Genomic DNA, 26,187 nt, shown 5'->3' with positions numbered 1-26,187 from the left:
CCTTTGCAAGGAACAGGACTAGCCCAACTGTAATTCAAACGTTACACTGCTCTTTTTCTCTCTCCCTACATTTCTGAACTACTACATATCATTAAAGCCAGCCAATTACTGCTACTGAACAAAATCTTCCCAGCTGAGAATAAAATTAAGCCTGAGATTATTTTATATAAATAGGACAGGAAAACTGGAAAAGACATTTATTCTTCAGTTTCATTGCTGACTTGTCAGTGACTTTGTCCCCAGAATAAGAAACATTCAAGTCCTTTGCTTTATGGATGGTACCCTGAATATTCAGTAGACTTTGGCCCAACACCTTTGGCAGCAGGTGCATTGTTTGAAGTGCAGTTGCAATTAGGGCAGTGATGGTATGATGGAGTTCGATGATGAGATGATCTTGACATTGAAATGGCAGAGGCTGCTGCAATCATAGGCATTGAAAGCCATGGGTTACAAAATGGCAGCAAGCTAGCCCAGTGAGCCTGCATAGCTGATAAGTCTGGATACATGGTTGGGAAGGCAGGAAGCCCCACCACTGGTCCAAAAGGACTGTTTGATACAGGAGGTATGACGTGATACAAAGAAGTTGCAGATGTAGTTGTAGTGGAATCTATATCATGGGTGCTAACTCGAGCATGGCTGTTATTTTGGGGTATATGGAATGGAGCCAGCTGATTTAACTTCTCACTGTCTTCTGCTGTAGCACGGTCCGATTGCCTCAGTGAAGCTGCAGGTGAAGTAGTATATCCACTTCTGATTCGGGCAGTTGCTCTGACAAGTCCCTTATTCACAGTAGGCTTTCTTAATGCACATGTTTGAATAGTTTCCTTTGGAGCAGTTGCAATAAGGTCATTTTCCTCCATGGAAGCAGGTCCCAAGGCAGACTGTACATCTGAGCTTGTTCCCTCACTCTTTAGACAGTTGTCACTAAATTCCTGATCCAATGAGAAAGCACCTGGTGGTGTATTTTTGATGCCAACTCTTCTCTTACACCTTACGAGAAGGTGGGGATAGCCTCTCTTAAAATTCGGATTATGGTAGAACTGTAACTAAAAGCAAGTGAAAAGAGTTAATCACCTCTGAGAATTAAAAAGGCAAGAATCAAATGCACATTCTAGCTAAGATTTTGCCATCAGAAAAACAGTCAAACACTAACACTGAATGGATACGGGCAAACAATTTTGGCCCCAATATTAGGCTGTGAAACAGATTTGATTAAATTTAAAACTGAGATAGTCTCATTACATTTTAAATCAGTGATTATTCCTTGAATTTAAACAAACATTCTCCAGCAGCTTAAACTCAGGAAATGCTTAGGTTTACTGCAGAAGGAAGCCAAATTAAATGCAAAAGGCAAAGATGTGAGAAATGGTGAAAGGTATATTAGACATTTAAAGGTGTTATTAGGAATGCACACAATGAATTATGTCTCTTAAATGGGTCTAGTATCAAAATAGAGTTTAAACAATATGCATGGATATTATCTAACAGTAAGAGATTTTCTAAAGCGTTTAAGTGATTTAGGACCAGGAGCACAAGTTCCATTGATTCATTATGGTTTTTTATCTAAATCACTAAAAGTCAACCAGTACCACATGAACCATATCCACCTTCCTAACATTCAGCAAATGCCAGAAGGGAAGAAAGCAGTGAAGACCTAGTACCAAAAGGAAACTAGCAATCAGAAAAGGGAGGAGGAGGAGGAGGAGGAAAGGAGTTCTCTGCATCAGTGGCTCAGATTAGTAGGAAACAAAAACCAGTAAATCACTTTTTTTAAGCTATTATTCATAAGAATACCTGGAGAAACTTACAGAATAGCCTTCACAACCCTCATTCCTAGATTTTCTTCATAACAAGCATAAAACAAAACTTATTTGTACATAAAAAAAGCTCATTAAACATTTCAGAATAGGCATCTTTTAAACTTTAACTACTGACATTTTACCTTGTTAAAGGCAGATGCTGCTTTTTCTTCTGCTAAAAACTCAGCTAATGAGGCAGACCTTTGAAAATCTTGTCGCATTTTGCTAAAGCCATAGAGATTAAGCTGACGGATGAAACTTTTCATGCAATCGGTTTCAAAAATTCGATTAGGTCCTCTCCTTTCCAGCACCTCCTTTTTAAAGAGCTCTTCATCAATCACTACACAATTTCCATCATCATTCCACCAAAGGGACTTAAATTGATCATTTTCAACAATTTTCCATAGTTTCTTTGGAAAGGTGAGGGATAAAAAATCATTGTCTTCAGTGGAGCTATCATCACAGAGAGTAAGACGTGGTCTTTTAACCCAGGGGCCATCACTCAGAGCTTGAAAAGCATGTTCTTCTATTATAGACCTCAAGGCGGAGTCACCAGCTGCTGTTTTATCACACAATGGAGCAGCAGAAGAAATTGAGGGAGCAGAATCAACCATTTCATCCTGAGCTGAAACATGTGGAGTTTCTGCTGTAGGAAGGTCCATCTTCAATCTCTCTCTCTCGTTTTGGCCTTTTTCAGCTGTAGCCATTTATACTATTAGCTGAGCTTCATGCTCCAAGGGACAGGTATATTAAAATGATGCTAACTTACAGTGAACTTCAATAAAGAGTTCTAGATCATAATGATACCTGTGGTGTGTGGCTGTGACATCATAAAACAATTGGTTTCCTAGCAAATTGAGGCAGTGGCCAGGCAAGTTACTAAAGTGAAAAGCTTTTCCATTTCATTTACAAAAGATAAAATCTAATCTATAAAAGATTTGTCTCTTGATGGAAATATAGCAGACAGGCTGGATGCACTCCCCCTAGAAACAGTCATTTCACAACAGAAATGAGGGAAGTTTGTGCTACTGCTGCTGCTTTTGGGAACAAAAAAACGAAATTTGTCTCCCTATGCTTTCCATGGGCCTCTATCACCAGTGACGAACTCCCACTGTCTGCAAGAAGACTAAACACAAATACAAGAATTTTCATTATGTAAATTAACATAACAGCAGCCATACTGGGTCAGACCAAAGGTCCAACCAGCCCAGTATCCTGTCTGCCAACAGTGGCCAATACCAAGTGCCCCAGAGGGAGTGGACCGAACAGGTATTAATCAAGCAATCTCTCTCCTGCCATCCATCTCAAGCTTCTGACAAACACAGGCTAAGGACACCACTCCTTACCCATCCTGGCTAATAGCCATTAATGGACCTAACCTCCATGAATTTAGCTAGCTCTTTTTTTAAACCCTTCACAGCCTCCTCTGGCAAGCAATTCCACAGGTTGACTGGGGGCTGTGTGAAGAACTTCCTTTTATTTGTTTTAAACCTGCTCCCCATTAATTTCATTTGGTGCCCTCTAGTTCTGATATTATGAGAACAAGTAAATACTTCCTCCTTGTTCGCTTTCTCCACACCACTCAATTTTATATACCTCTATCATATCCCCCCTTTAGTCTCCTCTCTTCTAAGCTGAAGAATCCCAGTCTCTAATCTCTCTTCATATGGGACCTGTTCCAAACACCTAATCATTTTAGTTCCCCTTTTTTGAACCTTTTCTAATGCCAATATATCTTTTTGAGATGAGCCCACATCTGTATGCAGTATTCAAGATGTGGACCTACCATGGTTTTATATAAGGGCAATAAAATATTCTCTGCCTTCTTCTCTAGCCCTTTTTAAATGATTCCTAACACCCTGTTTGCTTTTTCGACTGCTGCTGCACACTGCAGGGATTGGATAAATTGTATATCAATTTCAAAAATCAGGATTAACAATTCCCTTTTGCAGCAGCAAAGAAGACTACTTCCAGTAGCCTCTGGCTGAAGCATCTTTCTGCTCCAGAGACTGGGGAAGGAGGTATGGGTAAAAGGCAAAAGGAAAGATGGAAAATGTCAGAGGTTGGTCCTCACTTCCCACGTTTTAAGTGTTAGTAACAATTATAAGATCACAAGAACTAACCTGAAAGCACTTGTCACAGGGATAGCAGCAAGACAAAAAAAGGGAGAATGGAAGTTGTTTGCCAGACCCTGACTTTCTCTGCCTTCTGGTACAAGTATGGGAAGTCAACATAAGTCTCTTCTCAGCTGCTCTGTTCCAGTAGCAGAACCCATTGGACAAATGGAAGGCCCATTCCTCACTAAGCCTCTCAAGTGTGAAATGTGAGAACAGAGCACCCTCTCAAGTCCCCGTGGACAATGATGGTGGGGTATTCATGGGTTACAAGGTTACCTCTACATCCATTTTTGCTGCAGTAGATGAGGAAGAACATGCACTATAATGAACTGTTTTCTACCATTAAATGCCCCTTAACAGGAGGGGGAGAAAGAAGAAAGGTGATGCGGTTGGGAGCATTTGCTTCACTAGTGCCAGCATTATAGATGACAGAAGAAATGTATTTCCTTCTTCTGGCACAACCAGTGGCTATGGTGGAGAGATGGTGTTTCCACATTCCTGTAATTCCTGCACTAGTCTTTTTTTTTTTTTTTTGTTTAACAGAAAGCGTACTGATAGATATCAGATTATACACTCACCACAAAGCTGTAAGAGCAGATAGAATTTCCTGACCACGGAGAACAAGCTGCTGTAAAATGATTCAGATTAATCCCGCTGTCCCACAAGCATCCTCAGGATAGATTTATAAAAAACAAAGGCCCATCACCCAAAAAATTCATGACAATATCAAAACAAACAAAAGCTTTTATAGAAAATTTACAATCTTTAAATGGTGCAACTCATTTTAAGGGTTTAATAATTTAGACTGACCTGTGTTTTACAAAGGAGATTGGGTAATTTATCCAAACAGTTCAGTCTTGATATTTATGACAGCTAACCAAGAGCAGTAAAAATGATAATCCACAAAGTCTGAGCACTGAAAACAAGGTATAGATTTTGCCTATAATATAGGAGAAAATAGTTTATTGATCAGCTGAAATAAGGGGCTAATGGGCGAAGAAGCGTGTTGCTTAATGGTAAAATTTGACGCTAGAACTTGAAAAAGCAACACAAAAGTTAACATTCACCCTCAGGTCAGTGCAAGGTTTGTGATTATTTACATAATAATTTACATTAAGTCAAAATCACGTATACTGTTATACATTCTATATAAAACAAAAGCCTTCAAGTCTTGCCCGAGGAGCACAATGCTCCTGTGCCTTTGTAATATAGATAGTGTTCATGTCTGAATAAGAAATGACAAGTAAAGGCACATCAGTACATATGCCTAAAGAACATACAGAAAGAGAGGCCAAAATATATAGTTAAGACTTGAAAGACATCCTCTGTAATAGTCTATGCATTTCATACAGGCTTTTTAAAAAAATACCTTTACATAATATTTATACTGTACAGAACTAGAATTTGAACAGAATATATTACATTGCTACAATGTTGGTATAAATACTATACAACCAGGCACATAACCAATCCACTAGGGAGGTTCACCAATTAGACAACCACCTATCTTCATGGACAAAAGAACCACATAACATTAGGAATGCAATACTTAAAACGTTTAAAGGAAATGTAGGAAAATCTGACTTTCAGTTATCGGAGGTCACGTTATAGAATATTAACAGTTTCAATGCCTAATGCACTACAACTGATGTACTGAAGTCATTTCTATAGTAATGACTTTATAGTTTTAAAAAATAAAGAGGTTTCCACCTGTGAACCTTATTATAACTAGCATTTCTGCTCTGATTTGCTACCATGAGATTTTAAGTAAATAAGGAAAGCTCTGAAATAAATCATATTTTAAAATCTCCAATGTCTACATTACAATCCACCAACAAATACCTATCCTTATTTAAAAAAAAAAAAAAAAACACACACACACACCACAGAACAAGGCATGAGATGAATACATTTGGCTGTTGATTCCCAGTTCCAGTTTTGTTGTCAGTTGTCCATCTTCTAAATCCATCTTAATCTGGCATGTCAATACTTAACTTGGGTGGTGGAATGACGTACTTTCCAGGACTTTGTGTAATGACCACTCCAGTCTTTTTTCGGAATATTGGTGCAATTTTTGGAGGCTCTGGAACAGGTGTTTCTTCCATTTCTTCATTATCTTCATGATGGAGATCGTAGGAAATGTTTCCATATTCTCTCAAGAATGGGAAAATTTCAAGTAGAAACTGACAGAAGTCTTTGCGAATTCCAAACCACCCTGGACAAATAAGTATTAATAAGTTTCAGTTTTACTCCAGAAGGAAATGAAACTTTAGAAGTTCTTTCTTTGATTTAACTAGTCAGACTAAAATCTTTTACATAAATAATACTGTTTATCAATGGTTAAAGACACTAGGCACATGATTCCATTGACTCAGTAAATTGTATCTTTCCATTAATTAGTACCACAGCATAATGTACAGAGGTAGTGGTGCCTGTCAGATGCAAATCTTTCACATAAACCAAAACCAATGTCCCGACTGCTTGCCATTTAACATTTCATGACATCCTGGTCAAGAGACATTAAGCTTGGTGACCAGTTGCCAGACTTCAACTAGGCAACTTCAGTATACTTGTGGAGTTAACATTTGTTTCTTGAGCACTCTGGGACCCATTAGGGTATGTGGGGTTATATTACCTAACCCATACTCATAAAGAAGATGTACAGCCCAATGCCAAATCTACGGCATAGTGCCTTGGAAACTAAGCAAATTCTGTCATCAGATGCAGCGTAACTGCACTGTGATTACAGCTACAAGACTAACCTGGGGACGCAAATTTAGGCTTTAGAGTAAAACAATTTTAAATGAGATTGGTTAAGTTATATAACTAGCAGAAATACAAAATTAGATGTCTGAGGCTAAAGTAAACATATCAGACAGAAGTCTTATTTTATTAACTAGGTCTAGGAGAGAAACTTAGAATATACAGCTAGATGCATTAAGAATGTACTAGCTGAAAAGAAATTAGCTCATATTTTCATGATTAAGTCCTCACAATATTAGTAGAGGATATGAAGCTAAGATATTCTTTATTACAGGGATAAATACATTTAATAGTTAGTGGTGATGTGAAAAGGTTAAAAAAAGTCAGTATGTTGCAATTAGAGACCAAAAACAAGCTCAGCTCTTAAGGAGCCCAAAGGGTTTGTACAGGCTGAAAATCTCAAATCTGTCAGTCTCTTGTCTGGCAGGATCTTCTACAACCCGTGAGTCCTGGGGCTGGGAGGAGGAGGAGCCAGCTACACCAGCAGCAGGCAGCCACAGAACCTGGGCACTCCTGGGAGAGACTGCCTTGCTAGCAGTGGCCAGGGCTGGGAAGCTGGCAGCTCAGGCTGGGGAGTGGTGGCTGGTGGCAACTCAATGCCGGGACTGGGCAGAAAGCTGCAGCTGGGGCTGGGCAGAAAGCCTCAGACCGGGAAGCAGGGGCTCATTCTCGGGGCTGGGTGGGAAGTTACCGCCCTTGGAAGCTGCTGTTGGAGCCAGGAGGGGTTGGGAAACCAAGAGCACCATGGGCAACAGCAGGAAGAGAAGCCCATGAGCAAGGGCTGGAGGCCAACCAGGGCAGAACTGACCTCCCCTAGTGTGGCCAAATTCCTGGTCTGGGACCACTCACGTCCCCAGGGTGCCAGACCAGGGAAGTTGAACCTGTATAGCCTATCCATATACTACACTATCAAATAAAACCCGACATCAGAGTGCAAGTCACAGCTAACTGGCACACAGCACAGCAGTGTGAGGTTAAATGAGAAACAAAATATTGATTAAGGACACCAAGAGAAGCCTATCTTCTTATAATAAATGCTACAGGGTCTTCCGCATACAAAGCGAGCAGGAAAAGAAAAAACTACTCTCTACGCTATAAAATGTAAACTGTATGGAACTCAATTTACTGTGGAAGGATTAAGGGCTGAGCTGACTCTGCTGGAATCTGAAGCTGTGATTCCATGAAGCCAAGAGGTCAAAACTGAACTCTTAGATCATTAACAACAGAGAAGATACTCAAAACAAGGGCTACATACATGGCACGCGACTCACAAGGAAAAACTGTTTTAAGCTGCAAAGCTCCTTCTGACTAAGCGAACTGTGTTCATCCCAGTCTAGTTGATGGGTATCCAGTACAAATCTAAACAAAAGACTGCTGCAATGTATATCTAAGCCATACCTTCTACTCTGCTAAGAGAGATCCCCACAGAATTCCTCAATACACAAAATAGAGCCTGGATTAAATACTGAACTCAACATGAGATTTTTTCCATCCATTATTGGGTGTTTTTAAATACTTACAGTGATTTCCTCCTTTCTGTCCAAAAGTTGTTGCCATCAAAGTTATCAAGGAAAGCCAAAGAGGGACAAAAATGGGTATGTATGAGAATGTGTTATGTCCATCCAATCTATGCACAAGTAGAATCTAATGAAAAAAGATAAGCAAATGTCAGTCATTATAATACACATCCCTGATCTTATGACTTTTACGTGGTAAATCCCTAACCCCACAAGTTACATTGTATGAGAACAGGGGTGTCCAACCAGCGGCCCCTGGGCCAGCATCTGGTCCGTGGAGCCCTTTTATCCGTCTGCCACGGTGGCCCCAGCTGCTGCAGTGGGACCAACAGCTGGGGCACAGAGCTGCCGCCAGCCTTGAGCGCACAGCTCCAGCTGGGGTGCGGGGCTGGTGGCAGAGTGGTTTGGGGCTGCGGAGGGAGGGATGCGTGTGTTAAGCCTGGGGATGGGCAGAGGGGAGGGGTTGGTGTTGCCAGGGGTTTAAGCCTGGGGGTGTGGTTTGTACAAGAATATCCTTTTACTATGCAAAATCCCACTGATCTCAGTTGTAATACGTGTCCAATGCTTATGTGAATTATAAATTTTTATACTGAAGAAGCAAAAGTTCCTACTTTTCATTTCTTCCCTGGCTCAATCCATCACAAGAGTTAAGGTTTTTTCTAACCAGTGAATAGCATATTTAGTTGCTTCTTTTGAGACTTCTTGAAGTAACAAGATATACAACTTAACTGAGAATCACATTTTTACTTACTTCAAATGTGAGTAATGGAACAACGATTGTCATCCAACTGATGGCCATTGTTATGTGTGTTCTCCTCTGCTCAGCAATAACATCCATTGAACGCAAGAACAGGACAGACCAAACAATGTAATAGAGTACTACCAGACACAAAAAAGACATCAAGATCCACAGAGGAACACAAACAACCTGAAAAAGAAAGAAAGTTGACTGTTTTTCCTCCCACAGTTGAATTTCTCTGTGTCAGTTTTGTATGTTAGAAAAATAAGTATACTGAGCCAGAACAGGTGAAAGCAATTTGTTGTAAATCTGTGTTTATAATTAAGATCATCTCTACAACAAGAAAGCTTCAGGAACCAAGACCAATACTAAGTACCATATTACTTCCTTTGGGCTACTAGATATGTTTCTTAAAAGATATGTTTCTTAACCCTGTTTCTAGACTGGGCCTTTAACACAATTAGCTTAAGCAATTTAAAATCCATTCAGGCTAATTCAGTTTCACCAAAAATTAACTAGACATAAGAAATGGGACCAGAGAGCCTAAAGCAGTGTTTCTTAAACTTCTTGAGACCACAGAACACTAAACAATATTTTTATGCGGAACACCTATGAAAATTTTCTTCAAAAAGTTGTTATCGGGCCCTCCAACACCCCTCCCCGCCCCCACGAAAAAAACAGCAACAACAAAATGAAGTAATTTAATTAGGTATCAAAGCAATGAAGTAGTAACATTGTATCTGGTTTAAACAACAGACAACATATACCCTCAGTGTATTTTTCAAAATGTTCATGACACACCTGACGGCTGTTCACTAAACACCACTGTTCTGTAGAGCAGATTTTAAGAAACACTGCCTTAAAGCGAGTTTACAATATAGATACCGTAGGTACCTTGGCTGAAAAGGAGACCAACAACTGTACTACCAGGCTATTAAATTTTGGTTTTTGTATGCGAGGTAGTTGTAGCCATGTCAGTCCAAAAGATATGAGAGATACTGTGTTATCCATCTTGCACCTTATATTCCTCCCAACATTTTTTAGTTATAGCACATCTACTCATAAAAAAAATACAAAAATAGAGTTTGTCTCAAAGTCACTTTTTAGAATTTTAGTCTTTTTTACATTAACTCCCCCTCCTAATTGGATAGTCTGCATAAATACTGGTTAAATTAACCAATTATTTATTAGACAATATTGTTTAGCTACAAAAGCATTCTTCTTTCTCATCACGCACTAATTCCCTACTTTGTCTCGTGTTCATCGCAGCAGTTTCCCTTTCCAATCCAATTTCTTCAGTAACTGATCACAGATTAACTGGAGTTTGTACAGATTGAACCTCTCTAATCCAGCCCCCTTGGGACCTGACTGGTGCCAGACCAGAGAATTTTCCGGCTTATAGGAGGTCAATATTGCCTTCTAGCATTACCAACACTTCCACTGTTTACTGGGCTCTTAAAAGACATTTGGGGTAAATTACAGCACAGAACACTGACAGCCAGGACTGGTGTCTGTAAATAAACTTTATGGGACTGTGGGAAACCTCGCCACACCAAAGACAATGGATCATCCAGCTCACTAAAATCACACCAGATTATGGATGTTGCCAGATGAGAGTTCCAGATTAGAGATGTTCAACCTGTATGATAATGTCTCACTGCAGAATGACACAAGCAGTCCATGGATTTCCAGATTGACATGCAGCCATTCAATGAATGATTGCTGGGTAGGCAAATCAACAGAAATGAGATCATGGACTTGTTAATGCCATGGCATTAACAACATTTAAAGCAGGTTTTCTACCTAAAAGAAAAAAAAAAATTAAATAGACTAAAGTAGCCAGGTTTTCAATGGACAAAGACCTAGGCCTGGGCACAAACATGCATGCTAGCATAACAGGAATTCTGGGAAATTAGATACACATTTGCATAAAGTGATTTCTTGGGGAGGGGGAGGGAAGGTTGTACAAATGTATATGGAAACATCCATGGAATAGCATGAATTGTGTTTGAACCAAAACTTTATATGTACCAAGAACAAATCCTTTCATGCTGCCTAGAATAAACTTAATACTTTCCAAGAAATTTTAATTTCTACTTTTGTGCAATTCAGGAAGTTTAGGATCGTTGTCCAGGATGGGTTGTAGATCACTGTTGATGCGCTGGAGAGACTTTAGCCAGGGCTGCATGTGATGGCCAGTGGCGTTCTCTTGTTTCCCTAGTTGGGCATGTCTTGTAGAAGGTGACTTCTGGGTACATGTCTTGCTCTGTCACTCTGCTTCTTACTTTCTTAGATGGGTATTACAGTTTCAGGAAAGCTTGGTAACGGTCTTGTAGATGTTTGTCTCTGTCTGAGAGACTGGAGCAAATGCCGTCGTATCTTAGTGCCTGGTTATATACAGCAGATTGTGTAGTGTGCTCTGGGTTGAAGCTGGAGGTGTGTAGGTAAGCATAGAGGTCTGTGGGTTTCTGGTATAGGGTGGTATTTATGTGACCATCACTTACTTGCACAGTAGTGTCCAGGATGTGGATCTCTTGTGTGGACTGGTCCAGGCTAAGGTTGATGGTGGGGTGGAAACTGAAATCACGGTGGTCCTTTTCAAGAGACTCTTTCCCATAGGTCCAGATGATGTAGATGTTATCAATGTAGCACAAGTAGAAGAGGGACACTAGGGGATGAGAGCTGAGGAAGCACTGGTTCCAGGTCACCCATAAAAATGTTGGCATACTGTGGGACCCTGCGGGTGCCCATAGCAGTGCTACTGATTTGAAGGTATAAATTGTCCTCAAATCTGAAATAGTTGTGGGTGAGGACAAAGTCACAAAGCTCCACCACAATTTGTGCCTCAGTCTCATTAGGGATAATGTTCCTAACAGCTTGAACTACATCTTCATGAGGGATATTGGTGTAAAGGGCCTCTATATCCATGGTGGCCAGGATGGTGTTTTCAGGAAGGTCACCAATGAATTGTAATTTCTTAAGGAAGTTAGTAGTATCTCAAAGAAAGCTGGGAGTGATGGTAGCTTAGGGTCTGAGTAGAGAGTCCACATATTCAGACAATCCTGCAGTGAGTGCCAATGCCCGAGATGATGTGCCATCCGGGATTCCCAGGTTTATGGATCTTGGGTAGTAGATAGAGTAAACCTGGTTGAGGTTCTAGGGGTGTGTCTGTGTAGATTTGTTCCTGTGTTTTTACAGGGAGGGTCTTGAGCGGATGCTGTAGTTTCCTTGTGTACTCCTCAGTGGGATCCTGGGACAGTGGCTTGTAGAATGTGATACTGGAGAGTGTCCTGGCAGCTTTCTTTTGGTAGTCTGTCCTATTCATGATGACAACAGCACCTCCTTTGTCAGCCTCTTGGATGACAAAATTGTGGCTGAGGCTGTTGATGGCATTGGTGTTCTGCACAGCTGAGCTTATGGGGTAAGCGATGCTGCCTTTCCACAATTTCTGCCTGTGCACATCAGTAGAAGCATTTTATGTATAGGTCCAGTCTGTCATTTCAGCCATCGGGGCAGTCCATGAAGAATTCTTTTTCTTGTACAGTAGGTGGGAGGGTACCTGTGGGTCAGTGTGCTGTTCAGTGTCATGTTGGAAATACTCCTTGAGTTGGAGACGGCTAAAGTAGCCTTCCAGATCCCGCAGGACTGTATCAAATTTGTGGGGTTGGCGGGGCAAAAAGAGTCCCTATTACACCACAGTAACTCTAAACCTGGAACCAATCCCTGCAACAAACCTCGGTGCCAACTCTGCTCACATATCTACACCAGTGATATCATCACAGGACCTAGCCACATCAACCACACCATCAGGGGCTCTTTCACCTGCACATCTACTAATATAATAAGTGCCATCATGTGCCAACAATTTCCCACTGCAATTTACATTGGCCAAACTGGACAATCTCTAAGCAAAAGAATAAATGGACATAAATCTGACATCAGGAACGGTAACATACAAAAACCTGTAGAACACTTCAATCTACCTGAACACTCAGTAACTGATTTAAAGTAGCAGTCCAACAAAAAAACTTGAAAAAATAAACTCCAAACAGAGACTTCAGAGCTGTAATTCATTTGCAAATTTGACTCCATCAACCAAGGATTGAACAGAGACTGGGAATGGTTGGCCCATTACAAAAGCAGTTTCTCCCCTGTTGACGTTCACACCTCCATATTAACTACTGATAATGGGCCACATCCTGACTGAACTGACTTGATTTCTTCTCTCTTGATGTGCACAACTCCACAAGAACTGCTGACAATGGGCCACATCCTCCAAGAGTGAACAGACCTTGTCAGTTCTGGCCCTCCCCTTGACTGAGACTCCCTCTTTAAACCCTCCTCTGAAAACCATGACTCATGCATCTGATGAAGCAGGTCTTTGCCTATGAAAGATTATGCTCCAAAATACCTGTTAGTCTCAAGGTGCAGAGGACTAAGTAGCAACAGAACGGAAGTCCCAGATCATGAATTCTATTCCATACTCTATCCAAGCATGTTTTACAAGTGGTAAACTACTTACCTCCTCAATATCTTTGTTTATCCTTCTGAAAAATACAGGTAAATGCTTACCTGGCGGGGGGGGGGGGGGGGGGGGGTTCAATGCATTTTTAATACAGTGCTCCAATGCTTTTTATCACTGGATACCAAAAATATAGTTTCATTTTTATACTTTGGACATATTTACATTATACCTTACTTGTTAAAAACCCACACAATGCACTTACACTGATAATTTTTTAAATAAAAAAATGGTATCTACAATTTGCTACTTCCAATTATACATTATAACCACTTCCTTCATTTTATTGCACAATTTAATAGCAAATAGCTGACTTCACTTAAAAACGTTTTTCCTAAGCTGGCCATCACATTCAATGTTTGCATGAAGACTTCAACATTTAAAAACAACCTTAAAAATGGAGTAAATGCAATTTACGTACAAGCCATGGCCATCTGATGATCTCATCTAGTCTGAGTGCAATAAATATGAACTGGAGAATATTGACAGAACACAAAATTTCCAACTATAAATAAAAAACAAAGATACATTAGAACCACTTCATAGCACTGTAAAGCAAAACACAAGACATGGAAAAAGGCTGAAAGAATAAATTTATAGCTCGTGATACAGTTCTTTAACAATGAACACCACTGATCACTGCACTAGATGTCATGACTGATCAATCATGTATTCTTTCATCAACCCAATCCATTCCTTATTTCACTTACTAGTTACTGTTTCTTAAACTGGTATTTCCTTTACTAGTTGCAGTGAAAACTGCCTCAGTTAGCTATTCAAGACATCTACAATGGGACCAACTAGGGGCTTGACTCCACTATGTGGTGGAACAATGCTGCAGCAATCGATCTCTGAGCACGCTCCCATTGACTCTGGTATACCACCAGGACAAGAGAAGTAGCCAAAGTCAGCGTAACAGCAGCTCCCATTCACTTTACTGCATGGAAGATGCCATGGTGAGTACATCAACTTCAACTACACTATTTGTGTACTTCAAGTTACATAGGGTAGACTGACTGGGGATGGAGGTTAAGTGAAGAGAAGGGCTAGGATGAGACCAGTCTAGTTTAACACTTCTGCATAAAATGCAAAAAAGGACACTATGAATAGTGAAATTACATTACGTCTTTAGAAATTAAAAGCAGTCTATTGTAAGATATGTTAGTTCCACTAAAGACACATTTCCCAATATGGCAATATATAGGTTAAGTATTAATTAAAAAACAAAAGCCACTATTGCTTTTAGATTGTCCTATTAACCTTTACTTCATGTCACCAGCAGTAAAAAAGTTGTACTTTAAAACTAACTAAATTATACTGAAAACATGACACCTTTCTGATCAGCTCATAAGGATCAAACAATGAACTATCATCTGACTGTGCAGAATTCCATTACCCGAAGTTCCTGGGCCAACCTCAAATAAGCAAGATTTTGGTTAAGGGATCAGAGAGAAATGAACTCTGAAAACAGCAAGTTGAAATTAAATACATTTTCTATTTTAAATGTCAATATTTAAGATCCTTTTGAGAGATAAATATTTTTAGAAGTCAGTATGTGCCACTTCATAATGGCTCTGTTAAATAAGTGGGCATTCTGCATAATCTATGACCTCTGAGAGGCATGTGTGACGTTCTCTATTGTTAAACAAAACTGAGTATTAGCTAAGATAAATGTAAGTCAACAGTGTGACCCTGCAAAAACAAGAACAAAAAACAAAAATGTATTTCCAGGATGCATTAGCAGAAGTGCCGTGAGCAAGACATGAGAAGTAATTCTTCGCCCCTACTCAGTGCTGAGTAGGCCTCAATTCATGAATTTTTTTTGGTCATGGCACACTTGGACGTCATGGCACTCTCTGCGGAACACTTCATCTTTTTTACATCATCATACTTACTAAGAGGAACATTACTAAAGCACAATATGATAATAATAATATTAAATTACTGTATGGTAAATGTAACAACAAATAATAATGAAACCAGGCATTAAGAAAACACATACAAAATGGGTTACCATATAGTCATTTCAAGAAAACTGTAAAATCAAGAAAATTCCATCCCAAAATTAATTTTTTTCCCTCTGAGAATGGGGAAGAGACCACCATTACTCAATTTCAATGATGGAACACTTTGTCATAGCTTGCGGAACATTCAGTTTGGGAACCGCTGGTCTAGAAAACATGACCTATAAGGGATGAGTGAAAGCACTAGTTTGCTTAATTTGAAGAGGAGAAAATGTGAGGGACATAACAGCTTTCAAGTGTCTAACAGGCTGTTAAAAGGAGGAGGAAGAAAACTTATTCTCCTTAATCTCTGAGGCTAGAACAAGACACAATGGTCTTAAATAGCAGCAAGAAAAGTTTTTTTTCTAAACTTCCAGTCAGGATGCTTAAGCACCGGAATAAATTGTCTATAGAAATTGTGGCATCTCCATCACTGAAGACATTTAACAGCGGATTAGATAAACATCTGACAGGAATGCTCTAAATCAGGGATTCCTAACCTCTGGGTCGGGACCCAAACATGGGTCACCATAAGATTTTCTAAGGGTTGCCGGCTGGGTGGCTCCGAGCCACAAGTGGCTCTTTAAGGAGCATTTGCATCTTCCACTGCTGCTGCCGCCACTCACTCCACCAGCCCCTGCCCCACCCTGCCACACTGAAATGGAACTCAATTTAATTGGTTTAATGGCTGACAGGAGGGATCTGGCTGTTAAACCGATTAAACTGAGTCCCATTTCAGCACGGCAGGGCTGGGAACTGCCCGTGCTGCAGGTGAGGGGAGGGAGTAGGAGGGCTGGGGGGAGCCACACAGAGGAGATAGCAGCCTGGCAAAGGAGCAGCAGGAGCGAGCAGAGCTTGTGTGAGGTAGGTGGGGGGTGTTTTGGGGCTGAGAGGGGTTTAAGCCAGGAAGGTGGCAGGGGGTGCATTTTTCCCAGGGGAGAACACCCCACGTTTTGTATAGCGTTGGCTCACAGTCTTATTGAATTGTCAAAATGGGTCACCATCTCCGAAAGGTTGGGAACTGCTGCTCTAAATAGCGCTTGGCCCAGCCATGAGTGCAGGGGACTGTACATGACCATCTCTCAAGCTCCCTTCTAGTTCTAGTATTGTGTAGAATACTAGAGCAGGAAAACAACTGGACACAGGGCTAGAAGAAATGCTACAGTACAGATTTCTGCAACAGAGTTTTTATAATTAATATGCACCACTTGCCAAATTCAGCTGAATGTTTGAAGATGCCACACTCAGTTGTAAAGTATTCACCTGTGCCTCAGATAAACAGCATTTTAAAGTCACTGGAGCACAACATATAGCAGAAAATTTCTCCAGCCTATCATCCATATACAAGGGCTTATCGAGTAGTGACCAGCTGTGTCAAGGTGTAATGAGTTTCATAGTGGATCAAGCAGACTGAAAATACTTTAAAATGAAGCAGCTATTTATTGAATGAACGACAGCCAAATAACTGTCTCAGTTAAATTATTACAACCAATGTAGTACGTGTTTGAGCACTAGGATTTGTTGGATGTTAACAGTACACAAAAAGCCTGAGCTACAGAGCGGAGTACAGAAGATATAAAATCCTTGAGGGACAAGGAAAGACAAACTAAGAAAGCATGAGAATAAAGGAAATAAAATAGTGGGAAAAAAATGGGCAGTAGAGTTTTGTAACTTGTTCTCTTTGGGAGATAGCCATGACCTTTTAGGGGTGAGTAGATTCCAATTTCTCTCCACAAATATTTATCATTTGTGCACTCATCCTGGAAATCAAGCATCCAGTGGAAGATGACTACTTTATGAAAATTTTATGTACACAAAAAAACCAAAACAAAAGCAAAAAAACCCAGAATTCTACAGAATGAATTTCTATTTGCAAATATTTTTAAAGCTGCAGTTTAAGGGATCTAAAAATTATAGTCCACCATTTCACTAACAGAGTAATTTTCCTTTCTCTATTTAAAAAACAAACAAACAAATTCAGTATATACAAACATTAAAAAAGTTCTGTTGGAGACAAATAAGTCATCTAAATAGTAAGGGGTTTTTGTATAATCCCTGTAATATCAGCCCTCTGATAACAGTGCTGCAATAATTTTCTCAAACAGGTAATCCATTGAATGAAAATGCTGAATTTGTTGCAGACATGCTAGCATGTATCCCACATCTGACTGGTATCAGGAATAGTGCTCTTATATGCTGAAGTTAATTATGTATAGAGCCCAAACAAGCTACCCTCTTATTCCTACAAATAGCATTGGTCACTCAAAGGACTTTTCAGCCTTCACCGGTGAAGGCAATACTGTCCATGAGCACTTTTTACGAGCCCTAAATTAACTTCCAAGATTTCCAAACGTTAGTTCACATTACAGAAACACTTTTGTAGTTCATTGTTCAGGGCTGATGACAGAAGGGGGTGGGCAAAGGTGGGCCAGTTTCTCTTTAAAAGGGACCAGGGTTCTTTGCAGCCCTCACTGCTATCTTAGCAGTGGCCAGAGTCCCAGGCCCTTTAAATTGGCACTGGATCCCCCTGCGACATAGAAGAGGCTCCCCGCAGGGCCCAGTGAAGACATTCATAAGCCCTGTCATTGTTGAAACAGATTCAATAAGGTCAAGTTTAGAACAATCATGTTGTAATTTAACATGTTATAAGTAAAGGAAAATTGAAGTAGAAAAAATGAAGTGAGGACAGTATTTCATTTCCTGGTTTCTCAATTTTGGTAAGCTATAGAACAACAGATTGATACCCTTTCTGGTAACACATGGACAATCAGTAAGGAAAAAGTCTGCTACTCAGGATTCAATAATCCTAGTTCTCCGTACTCAAAAACCAAATCTCACCTCCAGGGATCTGTCATGTCGGAAGCCCCACACACAAGCTGCAACTGACACTGGAGATACAAAGAACAATGGCATGAAGACCAGAAGCCAGAAATGGGTTCCTCTTTCGATCCTGTCACATACCAGAACTTCAAACATAAGCAGTAGCAGATGGATGCCTACTGCAATTAACATCGCTTTGAACTCCACACAGGTTTCTCCTTCTGCTCTAAAGAGGGGTAAAGAAGGAACCAAAATGTATTGGCCTTAATTCACAAAACAATGTTATGTATGAAACATACCATCATACAATATCCCAAGATATTTTGAATATAATATTTCTAAGTTTCTTGTACTAATCACTCTCTCTAAAGTGCCATGTACACATGTGGTAATACGTAAGGGGCACTGTTAAGAAATCAAACTTCTGTAGAGCTTTCCGGAAAGCAAAAATTTCTTTCTGAATTAAGAGTAAAAAGTAAAAATTGAACACTTTTCACAGGAGGAAAAGTATTAAAAAAAAATCTATGATGAGAAAGCCAAAATGGATTTTTGGCTTCATCCCTCAATAGCACAGGAGAAGGAAAGACTGGCAGATGACCAGCAGGCCAACCTGCTAGCTGGTTTCAGTTGAAACTCCTGATGGACTGGACACATTCCTAATGTTTAGATTCTGTGGAGTAGGCATTTTCCAATGGAAAATTATTCCATCTGAAAAATTTTGACTAGCTCAATCTTTCCACAACATATGTATCTGCTGCTAGAAAGGGTGACTTCTAATTATAAGCTAATAAAGTAGAACTTCACAATTATGAACACCAGTTACAAACAGACTGGTCAACCACACACCTCATTTGGAATTGGAAGTACAAAACTAGGCAGCAGCAGAGACAAAACTAAAAGCAAATACAGTACAGAACTGTGTTAAATGTTAACTACTAAAAAATAAAAGGGAAAATTTAAAAAATTGATAGTTGTGTCATGTCCCCACCATGTTTTAATGAAAATTGGCTCATAAGTATAAAAATGCATGGACACTATGCAAAACAGACCGTGTGGCATGGCATTTTAAAGGTTGTAATTTGCTGAATACATATATCTTATTTTTGTGCATTTATCATTCTTGTATCTCAATTTAGAACTATGAAGTGTGGATCTGTTTATAATTCTAAGGCTGCTTCTACACATGCCACCTCCCATCAGCTTCAGCATATCCGTGAAGGATCAGAACCTGACTATATCCATGAGTTTCTACCAGTTTTATCTTTTAATAAATAGCAAATCTCAATAATTTCACTTTGACCATCAGTCTGTTCTGGTATGGCTATGGTCTGAAGAAGTGGGTCTATCCCACGAAAGCTCACCACCTAATATATATATTTTTGTTAGTCTTTAAAGTGTTACTGGACTGCTTTTTTACTTTGCCCATTGAAGTCTGAAAAAACATTTAGCAATCTAGTCTGTTCATACATGCACACAGTCTACACTTGTGCCATTAAGGAGATTAAACAAAAGGTCAAACACCTGTAGGGCTGATCTAAACCATTTTTGTATCAGTTTTAGTCAGGCCGGTTTATAAAGTGATCTAGTTAGTATGGTGCAACCTACCTCTTCCTAATGTGGATGTAATTATATCAGTATAACGGTTATTACATTAACATAGCGGATACAAAAATTAAACTATTCTAGTATAAAGACCTTTATAACTGAATGACTATCCACTTTACATAAGCTTCAAAACCAATATAGCAAAATGGGTACAAAAACTGCAGACAAACCTGTGAAGTTTTAACTCGTCTCCTAAATGAACTGTACAGTATAAGACTAAATGGTCCATATGAGGATAAAGTTGTTTCCATATATTATATATGTGGTAGTGACCACCTTGAAACAGCATCAAGGAAGTTTCATTGATTTCCATATGCTTCCTTATATGTTTACCACAAGCATACTGAAAGGTTTTGATTCACTATGAAATAGTAAATGTTTCTTTTCTCAGTGAAAATAAATGTCCTAAGCTTACCGATACTGTGGGTTTCGTGCCCATACTCCTGTTCCCACTGAGGCACCAACAATGACCATCAGTTTCCACAGCCATATTGGAGCGAAGACAGCCCAATAACTCCACTGAATTTTTTCATCCAAACGGAGAGACAGCAAAACAGAGAACAGCAGCAGGCAGGCATAGATAAGAAATTTGCTAGTAAAAAAGAAAAAAAAATACAACCTAGACTTAATGGCGACTGTTTTACATCAGTGATGGGCAACCTAGGCAGGCCACAAGATTGTCCTAACCAATATGCTGTCGGACAGGGCAGTTTTCCTAACTGCACTTGCAAACCTAGAATTTGCACAGTGTACCAAGTGAACCATGGCAATTCTTTGACTGGGAGCAGAGGGAGCACATGGCTCTCAGGCAATGTGGTGTGCAATCTGCTGCACCTCACTTCACATACCCTTGCTTTAGGTGCGTGTCACCTTAGTAATACTGGTAGTGATGGGGGTGGGAACTATGGGGATGGAAACCTGCAAAATCTGGCAACATGGTATGTAGGCAACAGTAAACAAAATGTCTCACAGGCCACATAACTCTGGTGAGCCACATGGGGCCCATGGGCCACAGGATGCCCACCAATGTTTTACATACTTCCAGAAAACAAATGAAACTCAGTTAAGCCAGTGCCTTGTCTACACTGTGCACAGCATTTCTGAATAATGTCAGCTTGACACAACAGAAAAAAAATGTTGAATTTGCTTGTTTTCTAGTTATAATACTAATATCTTACTAAGCAAAGACAGAACTAAGTTTTAGTTTTAAAATTAAGTGCAAATTTTACTTTGTTTCAATGCTGATTTCATAGAATAGGTATAAGCAGTTCTGAAGAGGTGCTTTAAGTATATTTAAAATCAAACACTCTTATATACTCTCTTTCAGCTATTATGGAATTCAAGTCAATGCATCAAAAGCATTTTTCAAGACATGCATACAGCTTATAAATAGACTTTGAAAAGTATCTTCCCTCTCATAATGCAGCTTCTGATTAGTGTATTCATAAATACGCAACTTCATTAAATTCATGAACAGTATGTTCCTGGAAAGTATATTTTCCTATACAAATCAAGGAATAATTCTAATCTGTAGTCATTATGGTTGGTTTTACTGTATTTTAATAAATCTGGAGTGTCAAAAATTGACAAAAAAACCCATGAGTTTAGTTTTCTAATTAGATGTGTCTAATTTTACAAAAGACAGGACTTTTAGACTTGGTTTTACTCTAATTTACTATTGAAAATCTAAACATTTTGATTTTCTAGAATATAACTTGATATGCAAAAATTACTGTTTCAGTGATTTTAGAGCTTACAATGTATGCACAATACAGAAAGTTGTGCCTAAAAGTAGTTACATCACTACCTATTTATAAACTAAGTAATGATCTAAAGCTGTTCTCAGTCTATTCACAATCCATCTATTCAACCATGTAGCAACCTGTCCCCAGAAATTAGATAAAAATTACACGTCCAAAAGTCAGTCACTACTACAGGACAAAAATAATTTCCGTTTATAAAGCACCCTCACCAAAGGATCAGAGTGCTCTACGCACATGTAATTAAGCTTTAAAGCCTTAAAAATCTTTGTGGGAGATTATACATAGTTTATAGACTGGTAAAATGAGAAGAAGAGAGATTAAGTGATTTTCTCAAGACAACCCAATAAACCAGTAGGTTAATCAAGAATACAATCCCCAGTTCCACATCATAACCTGTAAGATACTTTTTATTTCCATTAAATCCTAACAGAACATTCACAAGATCAGCAACTCCCAATTCAACTACAAGCCTCTTTTCAGCATAAGCATCTCATTCTGAATGTTTATACAGCATTTCTTCTCAAAATGGCAAACATGATCCAGCTATTAGCCTCCCTACACCAATACTCCCCTTGAAATGTTCATTAGTCTGTACAATTTGTACAACCGCATGCAGTAAGTTATGATTGTTACCGTGATCACTTAAGGCTCATTGGTGGATATGCTTCATGAATGCTGTTTTCTGTGATTCTCTCATCCCCTGACACTTCCCCACACACTGTAACTGCTTATGAACTTTCTAATTTTAAGAGGTCTTGTAATGGTTAGCCCTCAAACACAGATCTACTCACTTGCCCAATTCCTTTAACAATTACACATTTGTATTCTTTCGGCCTGAGAGAGCAGTAAAAGGAGTTACACAGATCGCCCTACTACAGCCTTGCCACACTCCACAGAGCCAGGAGGTCCATAGTCAGGAATACAGCAACTACAGCCTTTTTTTTTTTCCTCCCCCAATGGACACGCAATTTTGGCCTCATATAGATTTGGATTTAAGGTGTTATGCTAATATATTTTCAATCTAGCATACTGAAGGCACTCTGCCCCTAAACTGTGATAAAATGGTAAAGATAGGGAGGAGGGGCAGTAAATTCATTCTCTATCTTAAAGCATTACAAAAGACAAAGGGTGTAATTTAAAAGAACATTACAGTATCTCTTCCCCCTTTCAGGAAGAGCACCCCCTTTCGATAGCGTCTTTCAAAAGAAAATGTGTATAGATGCTCCACAGGTCCTTTTTTTAGAAAGAGCAGTCCTCATGGGGTCTGATTTTTTATCCCTGGCCCATCAGAGCCATTTAAATGTTTGTAGAAATTTACAAGAGTCTTATCAGTCTTACCTGAAATACAAGTGTAACAGTTAATGTAATTGGACTGGTGGGTAAACTAGCAAGAGAGACCTCCAGTTTCACATTCCTACATATTTGTTAGTGAGGCAGTTTCAGGTACTAAGTCTACAAGACTGTGGTTTTATAAATTAGTGATGTAAAATCCTGAATAATTAGTTAACTGGTTAAATGTTAAGTGTAACCAGTTAGCTGATTGCATGAGGTGAAGAGGCTGAGCACCTCCACACTGGAGAGGGTTGCTCAAGTCTGGCTTGAGTGCTCCACACCTGTGGTGAGCCCTGTAGGCTGCTCCAGCCCCTACCTGTTAACCAAAACCAGTAAGCCTCATGCATTAAGGGTGAAGCTTACTGGTTAACCATTAACATCCCTCTTATACATAAATATCCCTATTTTTAAAGGGTGTCTCTTCCTTAAAAGCCAGATTGGATGTCTTAAGGGAAGACATGCTTCAGTCACACACAAATTAGTATCAAAGAGGCAGCCGTGTTACGCTGTAGCTATGAGAACAAGAAGTCTTGTGGCACCTTATAGATGAACAGATATTTTGGAGCATAAGCTTAAGCGGGTCTTTGCCCACGAAAGCTTATGCTCCAAAATATTTGTTTGTCTATAAGGTGCCACAAGACTTCTTGTTGTTCACACATATTAGTGGGATCAATACTAGGACAAATGGGTGAAAGTCTATGTACAGTGTATAAAGGAAAACAGACCAGATCATCTACTGATCTGTCTTCTAGCCTTACAATCTAAACCCCCTACTACTTTGAGAAAAAAGACCCAGAGCAAGAGAAGTGACTGATTTATACAAAATGAGAAACTGCTTGTGTGTTCACAGACAAGATGCATGAAGTAATATATTTTACTGCACCAACTTCTTACGTGAGAAAGACAAGCTGTGGAACCACACACAAATCTTCTGCAGGTGTGGGAAAGAAACTCCCACCATCAATTGAAAATGCAAGGTGGAAGGGGTCGTTTAGCACAAGTAGTTGGCGTATATTGTAAGAAACTATTCCAGGTACAGTAGTCCGTTAGCACCTCTACAGTTATAGAGCAAAAAGCTGGAGTTATGGATTGCTCCAATAAGCCATAAATCCAGCATCTCTATTCAGGCCAAGATACCTAGGTTTGTACAGCACCCAAGCAGGCGTTGTAACCCGACCCTTCCTGGAGCAAGGGCTGCGTTCTTGGGGGCACATGTAGGCCTCCCCGCCCCTTACTCATAGCACTCTCGCCGGCAGTCCAAGTGATCAGAGCTATCAGCACTCCCAGCTAGGCCGCACGACGAAACCATGTCACGCTTAGAAATGTGGAGCGCAGGAGCCCCCGCGACTGAGCCCGGTTCCGCCCATTGCGTGCAACGTGGTGAGTGTAGCCGCTCGGTCCCAGGGCAAGGCGGGGGGAGGTCCTGACGTTCCTGGGGCTCACTTCTGCGGGCGAAAAAAACAGCGTCGGAGCTGCAAAGAGCTATGGAGGGCCGCGGGACAGGAAGCCCCCTTGACCGGGCACTGTGGCGGCAGCGGCGCTTCCCAGGCGTGAAAGCAAAGCAACCGGCACAGGAGCACCAGGACGTGGGGGCGGGGAACAAACAGCGCGGGGAGAGCTCGGATTGAACCCCGCTCCCCTGAGCCTCGGGCGCAGGCCGAGGCTGGGCCGTGCTGGGTACGGTGGCCCGACAGCTCCGTTGGGGCCCGGCCAGCAGAAGCCCAAAGCGCTCCCACTAGGCCTCACCTCGGATTGAAATCCTGAAATAACCCCCGCAGGTTCATGGCGCCCCCAACCTTCCGCCTCGGCCGCTCTCTACACCGGACTCATGGCGCAAGCGCCGCGGTTGTCCGCTCGCGGAGCTGCTGCCACCACCGCAGCAGCCCGATCACCCACTCATCCCTCCTCTCCCAGCCACCGTCCGGCCGGAGGGCTATACGCGGCACGCATGCGCCTCTCCTCAGCGCACGCGCAGGAAGATCGAGAAGCCGCCGTTCCGTTTCGACGAACAGACTTCGCCTGAGAGGACCAGGCATAGTACGCATGCTCAAGGAGCAGGCGCATGCGCTTTGAAGGAAAGGAAGCTTTGCCTTCGGGGAAGGAGTCTGTCTGTGCCCGGCTTTCCGCCGTTTCCTCAGCTGAGGGAGGGCTCTGTCCTGGACACACCCCCGCGAAGGCTTTAGCCATTGGCTGGTCCCCGACCCCTGCTGCTGGCCTAGCCAATGGCGGGCTTAGCAAACAGCAGCGCCTTTGATGTTGCCAGGCCTGGGGTGCGGCGCTGGCCAGTGGCCCGAGGAAGGCTCCAATGGGGGCTGAGGCCCGCTGGTTGCTTGCAGGCTGCAAGGCTGGGTTGGGGTAAAACGGCAGGCTTAGGCGCCCTTTAACCTGGCCTACGGCACGGCTGGCTGTTCTCACCTGTCATGGTTGAGCCAGCGCTGTGGAGAGGGAGTTGAGGTGACAAGGTGAGCTGGTGCCTCTTGAATTGGGGACTCTGTAGTCATTGAGAAGCTCAGGGATCTACCCAGGTGCCATCTCTGCCATTCCCAGATCTTTTTGCCTGAAACAACAGCCGAAGGGAAGGGCTGCTGGAGGAAATCCCGGCTGGAGCTATAGTCTCAGAAGGTTTGTCTGTAGCTTCCCAAAAACAAGCAGTCCTGGAGCTCCTTAAAGACTAACAAATGTATTTATTAGGCAATGAGCTTTCGTGGGTAAGAACCACATCTTCAGATTTTCAGATGTGGGTCTTACCTAGGGAAGCTCATTGTCTAAGAAATACATTTTTTAGTTTTTAAGGTGCTATGGGACTGCTTGTTTTTTGGCTGGACAAAGTGTAACATCAGAGCAGTACTTTATGTTTAATGAGTGTTCGGAAACTTCAGCTAGGTCAGGAGGCAACTGTTTGCTTCTTTGAGATCTACAGCTCAGTGTGGGTTAGTGTCTGCTGTCTTCAAGAAGTTGCCTTCAAGCAGTTCTCTGCTCCAGTACAGAGCTCCACTAAAAAAAAAAAAAGGGATGGGGGGTGTCTGAATGGTCTCAGATTTTCCTACTTGCATCTCACTGAAGGATTTAGAAAACACCTGATGCATTAAAACAATGAGTTCTGTGGCACCTTAAAGACTAACAGATTTATTTAGGCATAAGCTTTTAGGTGCCTGAATGAGGGCTGAGTTCTTTTGAAAATCTGGCCCCAGTTGTGGGTATTGAACA

At 40.9% G+C, this 26,187-nt stretch overlaps 2 protein-coding genes across 2 annotated transcripts; both read right to left on the bottom strand.

The window, feature by feature from the left end:
• Positions 1-269: 269 nt before the first annotated feature.
• On the bottom strand, positions 270-3,260 carry LOC142020122 (heat shock transcription factor, Y-linked-like). The gene is made up of 2 exons (XM_075007736.1): positions 1,943-3,260; positions 270-1,046 (listed from the first exon to the last, which is right to left on the bottom strand). The coding sequence occupies exons 1-2, from the start codon at positions 2,504-2,506 to the stop codon at positions 270-272; spliced, it is 1,341 nt and encodes a 446-aa protein (XP_074863837.1). The 5' UTR covers positions 2,507-3,260.
• Positions 3,261-4,695: 1,435 nt separating this feature from the next.
• Positions 4,696-24,953, bottom strand: TMEM185A (transmembrane protein 185A). Its single transcript, XM_075007640.1, has 7 exons — positions 24,727-24,953; positions 20,301-20,477; positions 18,299-18,506; positions 13,879-13,962; positions 8,948-9,124; positions 8,200-8,323; positions 4,696-6,131 (listed from the first exon to the last, which is right to left on the bottom strand). Exons 1-7 carry the CDS (start codon positions 24,762-24,764, stop codon positions 5,887-5,889), a joined length of 1,053 nt encoding a protein of 350 aa, XP_074863741.1. The 5' UTR covers positions 24,765-24,953; the 3' UTR covers positions 4,696-5,886.
• Between the last annotated feature and the right edge of the window lie 1,234 nt (positions 24,954-26,187).

The sequence above is a fragment of the Carettochelys insculpta genome, chromosome 13 (assembly GCF_033958435.1).
Source record: "Carettochelys insculpta isolate YL-2023 chromosome 13, ASM3395843v1, whole genome shotgun sequence".
NCBI classification, from domain to species: Eukaryota; Metazoa; Chordata; order Testudines; family Carettochelyidae; genus Carettochelys; species Carettochelys insculpta.
The sequence above is the reverse complement of the archived record's forward strand: the minus strand, read 5'-3'. Positions and strand labels throughout refer to the sequence as shown.